The sequence below is a fragment of the Pan troglodytes genome, chromosome 10, assembly GCF_028858775.2.
Source record: "Pan troglodytes isolate AG18354 chromosome 10, NHGRI_mPanTro3-v2.0_pri, whole genome shotgun sequence".
Classification (NCBI taxonomy): Eukaryota; Metazoa; Chordata; class Mammalia; order Primates; family Hominidae; genus Pan; species Pan troglodytes.
Window position 1 is genome coordinate 75,972,319 of NC_072408.2, and position 16,751 is coordinate 75,989,069.

General features: G+C 39.3%; 1 protein-coding gene across 8 annotated transcripts in view; it reads left to right on the forward strand.

The window, feature by feature from the left end:
• Window positions 1-770: 770 nt before the first annotated feature.
• Window positions 771-16,751, forward strand: part of CPSF6 (cleavage and polyadenylation specific factor 6) — a 31,029-nt gene continuing 15,048 nt past the window's right edge. For 6 of the 8 annotated variants that reach the window (XM_063785886.1, XM_009425807.5, XM_009425808.5 and 3 more), the window contains exons 1-3: window positions 940-1,110; window positions 12,539-12,748; window positions 14,448-14,551. In XM_063785886.1, coding sequence (XP_063641956.1) covers window positions 1,051-1,110; window positions 12,539-12,748; window positions 14,448-14,551 — 374 coding nt within the window. In that variant the 5' untranslated portion in view covers window positions 940-1,050. Of the gene's footprint in view, window positions 1,111-12,538; window positions 12,749-14,447; window positions 14,552-16,751 lie in introns of all 8 variants that reach the window. The other 2 variants (XM_009425809.5, XM_003313848.5) reach the window with 2 other exon arrangements.

The following is a 16,751-nucleotide window of genomic DNA, read 5'->3' on the forward strand; positions in this document are numbered from 1 at the left end:
TGGCCAGTTTCTCAGGAAACACGCTCTACTATAGTATATTTTTTAATGAGTGAAAAAGAAATTAAGAATGGAGGGGAAAGTTTCAAACTGGAGAGACATCTTTGAGTAAAGTATCGTGGCTGAATGTTCCTATCTTTATTGACCATGTGACCTGGTTAAATCACTTAGGTTCTAGTAGGCCTCAGTCTTCTCTTCTGTAAAATGAGATGTTTAGACCTAAGGACACCTTTCCAGTTCCCTTCCCGTTGGGACATTCTAGGATTCTGAGAGAGAAGCCCCCCTGGCGTCAAGATACCTCCACTCTCTTGGGTGTGCTCTAAGATGACTGCATTCATGTTAGAAGCATCTGAACTATGCCAGAGACAACCTACTGTAGATCTAAGGAAGAAAAAAATGAATGGCAATGAATGCGAGAGGAAGGTGGGGGGAAAGAAGCCCACGAAGATTAGAGATGAAAATGGTAACATAAACAGCATGCAAAGATAACCACTGACGGGTATCTAGCGTTTACGATGCAAATAAAACTCTGCTGGTCTCTGAGGATGCAAAAACAAGACATTGTTTTTGGTCTTAAGCCGTTCACAGAATGCCCGGGGGTTACACTTTGCATTTAAGCACGGACATATAACTTCCACCTTTAAAAGTCCTGGATGTGAGAAAGATAAGAACAACGGATAAATGAAAATATTAACAAAACGTCTGAGTATGCCAGAGGCCACGTGAAAAGACGGTGTGTGGAAACAGGTGGGACCCACTGCTAAGCTGGATGCGCGAGTAGGACAAAAAAATTGGCCCCCACTCCCGGGCCTCACCCAGACACAAAAGAAACGTCCTCTGCCCTCAGAGGCGCAGCCTTTCCTCAGCCAGCAGAGCGGCTGGGCTGCAGAGTCCCCGCCCCCGGCCGGCCCCTGTCGCCCGCGCCTCCATCCCTCGGGCCTCGGAAGTGACGCAAGCGCCCCCCCCACCGCCGCTAGATCCGCTGCTGCTGCCGCGGCGGGCTGACCTGCAGGAGGCGGCGGCGGCGGCGGCGGCGGCCGAGGCTGAAGGAAGATGGCGGACGGCGTGGACCACATAGACATTTACGCGGATGTCGGCGAAGAGTTCAACCAGGTACGTGAGAGCCCAGGTCCCCGCCGCCGACGCGGGCGGCGCTGCGGCCGGGAAGCTGACCCGGGGCCCGCTGCGGCCGCGAGCCGAAGCGACTGCAGACTGTGCGCCCTTGCCGCCTCTGGGCCGCGCCGCCGACCCCTGGCGTGGCGCCCCCCCGCCCCTCGTTCTACCGCGTCGTTTCACGGGCCGCGGGCGCGGCGAGTCGCCGCGGGGCCCGGAGCGCGGACGCAGGCCGCTGTGCAGCTGCCGCCGGCTCCTCCCTCGCCGGCGCTGCCTCGCTCCCTATTGTTGGCGGCACCCGGCTGGCGCTTCCCGCCGCGCTAGGCCCGGGCGGTGGGGCCGCGTGTAAGCGGCGGAGAGAACTGGCCGCCGCCGCGCCCCCTCCCCCGTCGCTGGTCGGAGGAGGAAGCCCTGGCGGGGCGCGTGCCAGCCGCCGCCGCCCCTTCCCCGCCGCTGCCGCTCGGGCTCCGATTCCTCCCATCGCTCCATTTTGTCTCCCTGCCCGCGCACTGTCGCCTCATGGAAGGCCGCGTTCACGGCCCTTTGTATCCCGCGCGCCCAGTCCCCGGGGCTCTCCTTCTCGGGTTTGCGACAGGTTTCGGCGTGGCGCCTTCCTCCTCCCCTCACACTTTCTGAAGGCGACTGAGGTGCGGGCTCATTTGCAACAAGTCCTTTGACTTTTGGAGCCCCAGATAAAAGTCGGTGCGCTGGTCCTGCCTCATTAATCCAGGGCTTGCAGTGCTTTGAAGCCCAGTCGTTGTTGGCCTTTGTGATGAAAATACCTGTGAAGATGAGTGGCCGGGGACCAAAAGGAAGAATTGGAAGCGCGATGGTTGGATGGAACAAAAAGATGTTAGCTCACCCACAGATCTCATAGTGATTAAAATGAAAGAACGTTCACCCCAAATCCTTATGATGTGGTTTAAAAATAAAGAGTTATAGATAAGACCCTATTTTCGAAAACAAAGTGTTAAATCCCCCCACCCCCACCCCGGGGCTCTGTGTTACCTTTTGAAAGGTTGAGCGAAAGTGAGAATGCAAGGTTTTCCTGAACGACGTTGCTTAGAGGTAACGCGGGGCTGTGATGTCTGTTAATGGGCATCCTTGCAAAAGATGTCGTTTGTTGCTAGAGTAGTGACGTTTAAGGTTTGAACCTGCTGTTCGTATCTACTGCATTTTATGTAGTAACACATTTAAAACAATTAAATTGTGCTTAACTGCAATGTTCCTAAAAGCCTTATTTTTTTGTATTTCCCAGGTCCCTATGAGAAGCTTAATGAAATATTACTGGCTAATGTGGTTTTCCTCCCTCCATTAACCATCATATTCGTGACTAGTTGCTCAGGCTTTTTAAAAAACAAGGAAACTCAAGAGATCTTTACTGTTTTATTTTTCAGGAATGACTTTGTGCCTCTGGTTTAAATATTAGAAAACAGAAAAATACCAGTTGGCTTTAAATGTTTGCTATTCAGTTAAAGACTGGATTTGTTTAAATATAATACATTGTAATCAAAGGTTTAAGTTTTTAAATCTTTGTGTTTTTAAAATTGTGCTTATGTTTTAAATAATAATACTTGAGTTGTGTCCATTACAAATCAGATACATTCCTCGAGTGCAACACAGGTTCTAACGCTTATAAGACCTCTAGGAAATTTTTTTCCTTTTATTTATCAAATGAATATAACAATGCGTTTAAAAGAGGGCTGTAACTGCAAGGAACAACGATTAAGTGTTCAAGACTGCCTTTATTAGCTTTACTTACAAGATAATACATTGGTTCACCTTTCTATGCACAATAAAGGAAGAATTGGGTCTCAATTTTAGAAGTTAAGCTTTTTTCAGTACGTCTTAATGAAGTATTTTTAGGCTTTTGCATACTTAATTTGAGAGGGACATCTCCCTTATCCGGATAGCTGGGTGGATTCTTATCCCTGTGCAGTAGCAAGTGCTGACTGGGCAGGAGGTAAAAAGATTAGTTTTGTGGACCCAATGAGGGACTCCTTTTAAATGTAACTTTTCAATGATTTGTATAAGGTACCTACCGCATTACTTCTAACACAGTTGTATAATTTTACCAGTAAAATCTTTATATGTTTGAATAGATTAATGGCGAGGATAAATAGAGGCATTGTTTTTGCTACTTTGCATGTCATTGGCCAATCAATGATTGATTGATTTGTATATCCTTTTACACTACCGCTTCTTGCTGTGGTAGTAGTTTCTGTACCAAAAAAAAAAAAAAAGGTCACAAAAGGATAGTTGGTTATTTTCAGAGCTTATCCTGTTTTTAAAAATATGTTACTGTCATTGAAATATTTTTCCAAAATCTTACCAGAATTAGAGGCAACCACAAAATAATTTACAACTGATTTAATCTTTACTAGCTGGTGACCTTATTTCTACTAGTTGCTATAGTAGACTAGAACTCTTGTTTTATTGTCGTTGAGTAAAATACTAAGTAGTAGCCAGTTTTGACTTACTTTGGCTTCAAAGCTGTTGTAAACATTAAAAAAAAAATCTTTGTTTTCCCGTGTAAACTGCAGTTCTCATTGGATTTGTATACTTTGAAATTCGGGATAGTCTTTATTTCCATTTTCTACTATTTTTTGTCTGTATCCTGCTGGGTCTTCTATTTTAAATGTCATACTTTTATGAAGCTTTTTTGTATTTTGGTAAGGCACAGTATTATTTCAAAAAGTGATTTGCATCTATTGAAGTAGAAAAAAGTGAGGCATTCAACAGTCCTACCAGAAACTAATTTGGGGATAGATTGAGAATAATAAATTAGTGAAGCTCTAATAGAGTGCCTTTCTTCACCAGGTGAACTTAAGAATGGAGAATGAAGGGGGAGGAGGCACAAGGGACTGGCTACTCCTTATGGGTTCCCTTTTGTTCTTAGAGGTCTTTGGATGTCACCAAGCTGAGAACAGCTGGAAGGGGAATTTGAACATCTTCCAAACCTCCCTATTACTTGAAGTTGAGAAGAAAGTGATTCTGTCTCACAGTAGCGTATCAATTCAGTTTAAACTGGATTTATACTCAAGTGTAGTAATTACTAGCGCAATATTTAGTAATTGTAGATTTTAAAATTCTGGCCAAAACTAAATAATTTAAAAGTTGAATTGTTTAGGGCGAGTGTGGAGGCTCATGCCTGTAATCCCAGCACTTTGGGAGGCCGAGGTGGGCAGATCGCTTGAGGTCAGGAGTTGCAGACCAGCCTGGCCAACATGGTGAAACCCCATCTCTATCAAAATACAAAAATTGGCCGAGTATGGTGGTGCCTGCCTGTAATCCCAGCTAATCAGTAAGCTAAGCAGGAGAATCGCTTGAACCTGGGAGGCAGAGGTCGCAGTGAGCCAAGATCGGGCCACTGCACTCCAGCAAGACCCTGTCTCAAAAAAAAAAAAATTGAATTGTTCAAAATACATTTGTTGAGTGTCTGTTATGTGCCAACAACGAGGGATACAAAGTTTAGGTAGTCTCTACCCTTAGAGTACACTGTAGGGGAGCTGAGAGATACCTACATACAGTAGTGCACACGTATCCACAGTTCCACTTTCTGTGGTTTCAGTTACCCGTGGTTCTGAGGTCTGAAAATATTACATACAGTAAGGTAGTTTGAGAGATACTATATTTAGCTAACTTTTATGACAGTAAACTGTTCTACAATCATGTGTCGCTTCACGATGGCGGTATGTTCTGAGAAGTCCATCTTAGGTGCTTTTGTCATTTGTGATCATAGAGTGCTTTTGCATTTCAAACCTGGAAGGTACAGCCTACTACACATGTAGGCTATATGGTGTAGCCTGTTGCTCCTAGGCTACAAACTTGTACAACATATTACCGTACTGAATACTGTAGGCAGTTGTAACACAGTTGTATTTGTGTATCTAATATATCTAAACAGAAAAGGTAAGTGAAAATCTTGATATAAAAGATAAAAAGTGGCACACTTGTGTAGGGCATTCATGAAAGGAACCTGCATGACTGGAAGTTGCTCTGGGAGAGTCAGCAAGTGAGTGGTGGGTGAATGTGAAGATCTGGGACATTATGCTGCTGTAGACTTCATAAACACTGTACAGTACACTCAGGCTACACTAAATTTATTTAAACTTTTTTCTTCAATAATACATTAGCTTACTGTAATGTTTTCACTTGATTGATTGAGACATTTTCTCACTGTCATCCAGTCTGGAGTGCGGTGGTGCAGTTGTGGCTCACTGCAGCCTTTATCTCCCAGGCTCAAGCAGTCCTCCTGTCTTAGCCTCCAGAGCAGCTGAGACTACAGGCATGTGCCACCATGCCTGGCTAATTTCAATTTTTTTTGTAGGGATGAGGTCCTAGCTAGTCTCCAGCTCCTGGGCTCAAGCTGTCTTCCTGCTTTGACCTACCAAAGTGTTGGGATTACAGGCGTGAGCCACTGTGACTGGCCTGTTTTTACTTTATAAACTTGGACTCTTCAATAATAACAGTTTAAAATACAAACACATTGTGTAACTATATAAAATATTTTCTTTATATCCTTATTCTGTAAACTTACTTCTTTTTTTTGTTTTGTTTTGTTTTGAGATGGAGTCTCGCTTTGTCGCCCAGGCTGAAGTGCAGTGGCGCGATCTTGGCTCACTGCAACCTCTGCCTCCTGGGTTCAAGCAGTTCTCCTGCCTCAGCTGGGATTACAGGCACTCACCACCATGCCTGCCTAATTATTGTATTTTTAGTAAGAGACGAGGTTTCACATGTTGGCCAGGCTGGTCTCGAACTCCTGACCTCAAGTGATCCTCTTGCCTTGGCTTCCCAAAGCGCTGGGATTACAGGCATGAGCCACCACACCGGGCCTAAACTTTTTTCTATTAAATTTTTTTTTTAACTTTTAAAATTAATTTTATTTTAGAAGAGACAAGGTCTTACTGTGTTGCACAGGTCTCAAACTCCTGGCCTCATGTGATCCTCTTGCCTCAGCCTCCCAAAGGAGGCTGGAATTACAGGCATGAACGACTGAACCTGGTCTTTTTTTTTTTTTTTTAAGCTTTTGTTAAAAACTAAGATACACACACATTAACCTAGGCCTGCACAGGTCAGGATTATCAATATCACTGTCTTCCATCTCTGCATCTTGTCCCACTGGAAAGGTCTTCAGGGGCAGTAAGATGCATGGGCTGTCATCTCCTAGGATAACTGCCTTCTTCTGTAATACGTCGTGAAGGACTGACTTGCCTGAGGCTGTTTTACAGTTAACTTTTTGAAGTAGGAAGCGTACACTCTAACATAATGATTAAAAGTATGGTATAGTTGGCCTTGGTATGGTGGTTCACACCTGTAATCCCAGTGCTTTGGGAGCCTGAGGCGGCAGATTGCTTGAGGCCAGGAGTTCGAGACCAGCTTGGCCAACATGTCGAAACTCCGTCTCTATTTTAAAAAAAAAAAGTGTAAAAACAAAAAAGTATAGTATAATAAATACATAAACCAGTAACACAGTCGCTTATTGTCAAGTATTGTGTACTGTACATAATTGTATGTGCTATTCTTTTATATGACTGAGAGCACAGTAGGTTTGTTTACACCAGCATTACCAGCCCAAACATGTGAGGAATGCATTGGGCTAAGATCACTAAACAATAGTAATTTTTCAGCTCCATTATAATCTGACCACCTGGACCAAAACATTGTCATGCATGACTAAATTGTTCTCTTTTATTAGTTATTTTTTACAGTGCCTACTTTATAAATTAAACTTTATCATAGGTATGTATAAAGAAAAACATAGTATATATAGGGTTCCTTGCTTTCCGTGGCTTTAGGCATCCACTGGGGGTCTTGGAACATATCCCTCTCAGATAAGAGGGGACTACTATAATTATAGCACACTGACAGGTCCTATATTGTAGTTACCATTCTTTTATGTTTTATGTGTAAAGTTTTGTTGATCTGGAGAGGAAAGTCAAAAAAATTCTGTGAACTTTAGGGAAACTTACACTGCTTGCATTGAAGTAGTGTGTTTTGTTGCTTGTTTGGGAGTCAGAAACTCTTAATGTGGAATTTAGTTTCTGCTCTGTCAGGCCATCACCGATAGCACAAATTTAGTAATCTGACCACCCAGCTTTAAAATGGAAGTGTAGGCCAGGTGCGGTGGCTCATGCCTATAATTCCAGCAGTTTGGGAGGCTGAAGTAGGCGGATCACTTGAGGTCAGGAGTTTGAGACCTGCCTGGCCAACATGGCGAAACCCCTGTCTTTACTAAAAATACAAAATTTAGCCAGGTATGATAGTGCACACCTGTAATTCCAGCTACTTCAGAGGCTGAGGCAGGAGAATTGCTTAAACCTGGGAAGCAGAGGCTGCAGTGAGCTGAGATCAGGCCACTGTACTCCAGCCTGAGTGACAGAACGAGACTTTGTCACACACAAAAATAGATTAATTACTTTTAAAAGAATGGAGGTGTATAGAGGCGGTAGTTGGAACAAAGAATTCACTTAGGAGTTACGGACCTGGACATTGGATAAGTCAGTTTTTATGTCATGAATCATTTTGCTTTACATTCAGTCATTATGTATGTATTCTAGCCAATTGTTGAGCCAATTAATGAAAATAAGTTTTTTGGACAAATATCAGAGAAACATTGTTTATGATTTATTTATGTTGACTAGAAAACCATCTGAAATAAAGCTGTCAGGTTGAGAATGAGCTAGGTAGAATTGATTCAGAAAAATGGATAGAAATGTTCAGGGAAGCTAGAACTCTTCTCTATTTTGTTATTTATGGGTGCAGTTAATTTAGTTGCCTGTGAATTGTCCACTATGGTTTATGTGGCATATTTTTAGTACCAAATTCCTTACCATTATATAAGGAAGGGATTTTTACAGGGATTACTAGCCAGTTTTAATAACTACTGAGAACATAATTAGATAAAACCAGAAAATGATATATTTTCTTTAAAAATGTATGCATTAGGTTATCTGCTATTGGATTTTGCATACTAGTATTTCTTTTCCGAGGTATAGGATATATTTTGTAAATGCAAAATGTAACTTCCCCCCTTCATATATTTCTCTAAACGGAAATAATTTAAAATAGGCTTTGAAACAAGTGGCCTTTGCTGTGCATTTACTGATAGTATCATATAATGCATGAATTTTGTATGTATTTATATATTTTTATGGTAGAGATGGGATCTTCCTAAGTTGCCCAGGCTGGTCTTAGACTCCTGGGCTCAAGGGATCCTCTTGCCTTGGCCTCCCAAAGTGGTGGGATTAACAGGCATGAACCACCATGCCTAGCCTCGAATGATATTACTGTAATTTTAGAACCATCAAAAAAATGTCAGGCCTGTCAGGGAGAATGATGAATATTTTGACAGCCAACAAGTTCATCCCAATAGTGGTATACAGTATGTATCGTGTATCTGTGATATTAAAATTGTAAGAGGGGTAATTAGGGAAAAAATGTCTAAAAGCAACTTCTTGAAGGGAGGGAGGAGACAGAGATAATGAAAAGGTTGAGAAGCCATACTTTAAGGGAACTAATAGGATTTTAGTCATTTTACCATCCATTTTCTCTGGCTTGGCAACAGATATTTGTATATCATGTGGAACATAATCTTGTTGTATAAAATGTCGAGAGAATACCTTGTCTGAAGAATGATTGTAGTGATTTAGAATGGTAGGGAATGAAAAAAATTAGTGAGTTTTTTTTTTTTTTTTAACAAACCCTAAGAGCTGTTGTTTATTCCAAGCTTTATGTAACGTAGCTGGCTAGCTACTATGAACAGCAGATAAAATTGGGCAACATTTGGTATCAAAGATAATTAGAGGAATGATGTTGATATTTTCTTGTTTTTTGAATGCCATTAAAATTAAAAGTAATAATTGAAAAGACCCTTCATGTAATAAAAAATGATACTGTGAAATATTTCTTTGACAAACTGGAAACCTTTTTTTAGTTTGTTCAATAGGCTCACAGAGCTTTATTTATATATTACCTGTGATAGACATTTTGCATAATTTCTCATGCAAACATCATGCATATTTTCTCACTTTATGAAGTAAGAACAAAGTTCAGTATGTTCTGTATTTTTTTTTACGCTGGAGGATTGATGTGATATGAAGCTGATTAAAAGGAAGGTTACTGATAACTACAAAAGAGTGTGCTTTGAGTTTCATTTTTAGTAATGGCAGCAAATGTATTCAGATTCATTATGTTTTTTCACAAAGTTTAAATGTATACCATTGGGGCTAAGTGTACAGGCTGTGGCCTTGGAACAGAGAGAAGCTAACTAGTCCACATGGAGATCAAACCTCAGGACCATGGTCTTAATTAGGATCGTACTACAACCACTTGGAAGCAGTACAACTACCAGACAAAATGGCTGATCCTAAATATTGGTAGAATCATATCAATGTGGAAAATTGGTTTGTGTCAACATAGGAATTCATGGATGGACAAAAATAGTAAGTGATTGTGATATACCAGGTTAGTGTAGCTGCAATTATGCTTGTAAATTTTTTGTCTACTTATGTAAACATTTTCACAGGTTTGTAGCTAATAGAAGAAAACAAAGAATCTGTTCACCTATTTACGTAAGTGAAAGTGTAAATTTAAAAATACATTTAGTCCTGCTGTTAATAACCCTTCCATTCTTTTTTACTTTCCCTCAGACCATATATTGTGATTATAGTTTCTGCTGAGGAGGATGGAGACTCAACTCCCTTTGAATAATATTAGTAATTCTATTTGATGTTCAGAACCGGATTGCAAGAGAGTTTAAAGTGCCCAACACCCCTTGTGGGAAACTTTTTAGTATCTTAAGTGCATGGAACTACTGCTGCAGCCACACCGCCTGAAGCTTCAGCTACACTGAAACTTCATAACAAAACTTACCCTCTTTTTTCCTAATTTCTGTGGTCATTGCAATTTGAGCATGTTACTTTGTTTAACAAAAACTCATTTCTTAAAGATTATTTTAGTATTGCTGTACAAACAGAATAAAATTATGGCATTATTCGGTGACTTGTGGTCTTAGTTTCTGCCCTTTGTTAAATTTAGCTTTGTTCTCTGATTTAACCTTGAGATCCCAGACCCCTTATTAAATAAGTCTTATAGACATTCTACCTCATAACAAGTAAAATTGGTATGTAAAGATTCTATAACTAGTAAATTGGATAAGTCATTAATTACATAAACGATTACCTGATGATTACTTGAGGTCCCTTTATTTAGGTATATAAATGATATTTCCCCTTCTAGGCTTTTTTCTTTTTCTTTTAAAAAGATCTTATTCTGGGCCGGGTGTGGTGGCTCACACTTGTAATCCCAGCACTTTGGGAGGCCGAGGCGGGCGGATCACGAGGTCAGGAGATCAAGACCATCCTGGCTAACCCATCCTGCCTAACACGGTGAAACCCCATCTCTACAAAAAATACAAAAAATTAGCTGGGCGAGGTAGCGGGCGCCTGTAGTCCCAGCTACTCGGGAGGCTGAGGCAGGAGAATGGCGTGAACCCAGGAGGCGGAGCTTGCAGTGAGCCAAGATTGCGCCACTGCACTCCAGCCTGGGCGACAGAGCAAGACTCCGTCTCGAAAAAATAAATAAATAAAAATTAAAATAAAAAAATACAAAATAAATAAAAAAAGATCTTATTCTGGCTCTCTTTTAAATAGCAAAACAGTAGCCCGGGCCCATAATATCTTGTTGCTCTGTTTACCATCATATAACAAATGCTTTTCTCTGGGTCATTCTCTATCCATTTAGGGACTATTTTGGCTAATAGTCCCTAAAACCATTAGCTCCTCCATGTGTGCCATTTGTATAGTTCTTTAGTAAATTGTATTAATGGGAGAATCTGTAAGTTATGTCTGAACTTTCAGGTTGTCTTATAATTGTCTTTTTCCTTATGTCAGATGTTCTATGTCATAAGAATAAAATGGTTCACACCAATACAAGTACTTAGTTGTGGAAAGGGAGAGTAGAAGATAAAAATGGAGATTTTCCTGTGCTACAGGCTTAGTCAAGCTTATGGTCTAGTAATGGTTATCAAAGGCAATTAAATAGTGTTGAGTGTTCTGCTTTTACCTACATTTCATTTTTCATGTACTTAGTTACAAATTGAACCCTCTTCTATTTTTTTTCCTGCTCCTGTTACTGTTTCATTTTAGTTTTCCTTTTCCCTGATTATCATTTAGGCATGTAAGTGACACCCAGTAGCATTGCTTTAATTCTGCTGGTGACAGTGCCAAAGCTTTACTATACTCTTTTTGTTGTCTGTTGCTTTTCTCTTGCTAATTTGCTTGACTAGATAACTAAGAATTCAGGTAAGCATTAGCTCTTTGTTCACTGAGAATGATACAACTTGCAAGATAATTAATTTGGATTGTTCTACATGTATTTTGTTTATTTCTCTTTACCTTGTTCATTTATTATGACATTTTGAATTATTTACATACCCATATTTCTTCTTTCTTTTATGGCTCAGCTCACTATGCTTTTTTTTAATACTGGTAGCTTCCTCAAGGTTGGAAAACAAGATGTGAATACTATAGAAAATAATAACTATTTTTCTGTGGTCATATTAAAGATATAATGGCTTTGGATTTTGGGGTGATTTTTCTACTGTCAGTTTAAAAAAAACTTGTCTATTTGCATTTGTGTGTTATTACTTCTAGTTAAGAGTATTTCCAAGGAAAGTTTCATGTTACTTATTTTGTTTCCATGTCTTTTTCCAAAAGAACTTATTTTTTATATTAAATATCAGTGGAAAAGTAGGATTCGTTATATAGAAATTAACTTTAGGCTGGGTGCAGTGGCTCAAGCCTATATTTGGGAGGCCGAGGCAGGAGGATTGCTTGAACTCAGGAGTTCGAAACTAGCGTGGGCAATGTAGCGAGACCTGGTCTCTACAAAAAAAAAAAAAAAAAAAGAAAAGAAATAAAGGAAACCCCCTTTTTTTGTTTTTTTGGTTTTTTTTTTTTTTTGAGATGAAGTCTTGCTCTGTCGCCCAGGCTGGAGTGCAATGGCACGATCTTGGCTCACTACAACCTCCGCCTCCCAGGTTCAAGCGATTCTCCTGCCTCAGCCTCCTGAGTAACTGGGATTACAGGCGTGTGCCACCATGCCTGGCTAATTTTTGTATGTTTAGTAGAGACAGGGCTTCACCATGTTGGCTAGGCTGGTCTCGAACTCCTGACCTCAAGTGATCCACCTGCCTCGGCCTCCCAAGTGCTGGGATTACAGGTGTGAGCCACCACTCCCGGCAAGAAATTCACTTTTTAGACCTGTTCAAGAATACATCTATTGCATAAAGTGGAAAAAGATTTGTACTGAAATCCTTGGCCTTTTTCCATCAGATTTTTAAAACAAAAAGTTGAATTTGTATTCAAATCTATTTTAGTAGTATTTTGACTTTTGTATAATCTAGAGCATTATTTCTGTATCTCAGGAAGCTGAATATGGTGGGCATGATCAGATAGATTTGTATGACGATGTCATATCTCCATCTGCAAATAATGGAGATGCCCCAGAAGACCGGGATTACATGGATACTCTCCCACCAACTGTTGGTGATGATGTGGGTAAAGGAGCAGCACCAAATGTTGTCTATACGTATACTGGAAAGAGAATTGCATTATATATTGGAAATCTAACATGGGTAAGTGAAGTTAATGTAAGAATTAAATTATTGGTAATTGATTTTGAACTGCTCTAGTAATTAATGTTTTTCTCCAGATTTTTATAAGTTTGAAGTTACTGTGTTTTTCTATATGTGTTTGCTTGTCCAATGAGGAGGGAAATACAAATATCTTTGCAACATCATTAATTCGAATTCTTCTAGTTTTGAGTTTTGTGGTCATTCAACTTTTCTTGGTGGAGATACTAGTTAAATATAGTTAAATTAGTTTTGTCTTCAGTTACCTTTTTTATGCTACCACTTTACCTTGCTTCAGATAGCCCAGTTTCACTAAAAATAATGCTCACATGGGGTCTCAAACCAGGATTCAAGTGTAAAAGGAAAGAGACATAGTATCACTCCTGGTTTAAAAATAGTGTCCATTATTTAATTTGTGTTACAAATTTGAGTTTTATTTCTGCCCTTAAATTTGAAATCTGATTTATAGAAGCACTGCTGTGTGTATTATATTTTAATTTGGGTTGTCATGAGACTAAGATTATTGATTTAGAGCTTCATTAAATGCACATATGTATATTTATTTTTTATTAATATTACATCTTAAGTATCATTAAAATAGTCCTATAGAATGTTTGTATTTCTACTTAGTTATATGTATACTTGAAAGTTAAAAACTTGTATATGCAAAAAACAGCATTTCCTTAATAACACTGTATTTTTAAACGTTTTATTTACATTTCTTTTTTTCGGGGGGAGACAGAATTTGCAAAACTCTGTCACCCAGGCTGGAGTGCAGTGGTGTAATCATAGCTCACTGAAGCCTCAAACTCCTGGGCTGAAGTGATTCTCCTGTGTCAGCCTCCAAGTAGCTAGGACCACAGGCATGTGTCACTCCGCCTGGCTAATTAAAAACAAAACAAAAAAACACTTTTGTAGAGCTGACTTCTTGCTATATTGCTTCAGGCTGGCCTCAAATTCCTGGCCTCAAGTGATCCTCCTAACCAAGCTCTCAAAGTGCTAGGATTATGGTGCCCAGCCTATTTACATTTCTTTTAAAACTAAATAACAGATCTCCCACCACCCAGTCTGAGTATTCTATAAAATTGGAGACAGTAGCGGTGTAGTTATGAAAGTATGGTTGCTAAGTAAGTATTTGGATCTTAGCTCCACCATCTATTATTAGTTTTGTGACCTTGTTAAAGAGTTAAAGCTCTTTAACTTCTATTGTATCATGTGTAAAATGGGGATGATAATAGGGCTTATATGGTTGTTATAAGAGTTAAATAGTTGATACATAAAGTATAAGGTAGATATTAAATACATGTTAGTTTTTTCTTACCTGCATTTTAATTCAAAAACAAGATGAAATTCAAAATACTTTCCTTTAATGGGAGGAAGTGAAATTGGTTTTATTCACAATTTAAAATCATAGCAGTTTAAAGCTGTAAGGGACCAGAAACTCTTGAGAGTCAAATCTTATTGTAACCCCAAGGGTATATACCTTCTAGTTTCTGAAATACTTACCAGGGAATGAAGTTAGGTTCCCAGATGTTTTTTGTGCTGTTTAAAAATTGGAGCCTGACTGGCTGTAACTAGACTTAGATTTGCACTCAGCATTTATTTTCTCTTTTATGTCTCAAATTTCCCCTTAAAAACTAAACTGGGATAATAAAAATCTTGGTTATATTTTAATGGTTAATGAGGGGGAAATATCTTGCAGTGGACAACAGATGAAGACTTAACTGAAGCAGTTCATTCTTTGGGAGTAAATGATATTTTGGAGATAAAATTTTTTGAAAATCGGGCAAATGGCCAGTCAAAGGGGTAAGTTTTTTTTTCTTTCTTTTTGATTTAGTAGCTAGTGATACAGTTTTTACAAGTTAACTTTCCTTTAAGTTAATGTTAATTACACATGTATACACATGTATACAAACAACACATGACTGTTTACATTGGAAGGAGGTTCTTGGGCAAAGATTGATACTTTTCATTTTACGTACCCTATTACCTAACACACTAAAACCAATAGAGTGGAAATGTGGACAGATTTATTTTCTATTTTTCCCAAGTTTTCTCTATCTGTGGTTGAAATGGTTGTTGAAATGACAGTTTAAGAACCATTACTCTCCCTGTGATTAAGAGATGGGAGAAGATGGGCAACTGAATAATGTGTTACATGGATATTTTGCTTTATTTCACTACTAAACTATGCAAGTGGGATAGCCTCAGCATGAGAACATTATAAATACAGATATCTAAAAGTCAGAAAATAAAATACCACTGTCCTACCATTCATTGATGTTTACTTTTAACATTTTAGTGAAGATTCTTTTGGGCTTTTTCCTAAAAATAAATAAATAAATAAATAATGGAATTATAATTCATGTGTTTTATATGTTTTTGATATAAGGAATAAAAATAAATACACATCCTCTCTAATGTCTAATTCTTTTGCATCATACCTGGTATGCTACTGTAATTTACCTTTCTTATTTTTGGTTATCGTGGTGGTTTCCACTTTTGCCTATTGTAAATAATGTTGCAGCAGACATCATTTTATGTAAGTCTTTTGGTACAGATTTTGGATTTTCTTTTAAGGATAAATTGTTAGATGCACAATGATAAAGAATTTGCTTATTTCTTATATTGCTTACTTATCTTAGAAGATTATACCAATTTATACTAAACTGAGAATATTTTCAAAATGTATGCAGAGTCTGAACATTTCTCACTAACTTTACTTATACCACTTGGTCAAAGCCACTATCATCTCTCACTTAAACTTTGGCAGTAGCTTCCTAACTGGAAGTATAGACTGCCCCCTACAGTCTGTACTCCACATAACAGAAGTTTTAAAAAATAAAATGACATTCTGCTCAATCTTCTCATGGTTTCCTGTCTGTCTCATTCTTTACCATTGTCTACAAGGTACTTTCTGGTCTGTTTTCCCACCACCTTTCTAACCCTATCCTACCACTCTTTTTCAGCCACATTAGTCTCTTTGCTGTTTGCCAGACCAATTCCTACCTAGGACCTTTAGCTGTTTTCTCTTCTTGGTTTACTTTTCCCCCTCAAATATCCACATGGCTTACTCTTTCACTTCATTCAGGACTCAAACTGTTTAAGAGTTTTCTTCCATGACCATCTTGTGCAAAGTAGCACCTTCCTATCCTGTTTCCTTTATTTCTGCTCTGATATATTTTACTCGTTTGTTGTCTCCTCTTCCAAGCCTTTAAGCTTAATGAGAACAGAGATTTTGTTTTGTTCTCTATTACATCTCCAGCTCTAGAATGGTACCTTGCGTATAAGAAGTGGTGCTTAATAAATATTTGTTAAATTAATTTAGTTTTTTCTAAATGTTGTGACCCAAGATAATCCTGGTGCAAACAGCAGAACTTGTTGACTAAAATAAGAAGTATAATTTAAAAGATCATATTGGCCGGGCGCGGTGGCTCACGCCTGTAATCCCAGCACTTTGGGAGGCCGAGGCGGGCGGATCACGAGGTCAGGAGATCGAGACCATCCTGGCTAACACGGTGAAACCCCGTCTCTACTAAAAATACAAAAAATTAGCCGGGCGTGGTAGCGGGCGCCTGTAGTCCCAGCTACTCGGGAGGCTGAGGCAGGAGAATGGCGTGAACCCGGGAGGCGGAGCTTGCAGTGAGCCGAGATCGCGCCACTGCACTCCAGCCTGGGCGACAGAGCGAGACTCCGTCTCAAAAAAAAAAAAAAAAAAAAAAAAAAGAAACTAAGTCCCCAGCACTTTGGGAGGCCGAGGCGGGTGGATCACAAGGTCAGGAGATCGAGACCATCCTGGCTAACACGGTGAAACCTCTACTAAAAAATAAAAAAAAATTAAAAAAAAAATAAATAAATAAATAAAAAAAAAATAAAAGATCATATTGAACATTGGGGGAAAAGAGCTTAAGCTTCTTAAGCTACTAAGACCCTCCCTCCCTCAAATAATTTAGAATATCCTGTAACTATACGAATTGGTAATCATTCTGATTATTTTAAATTTGTT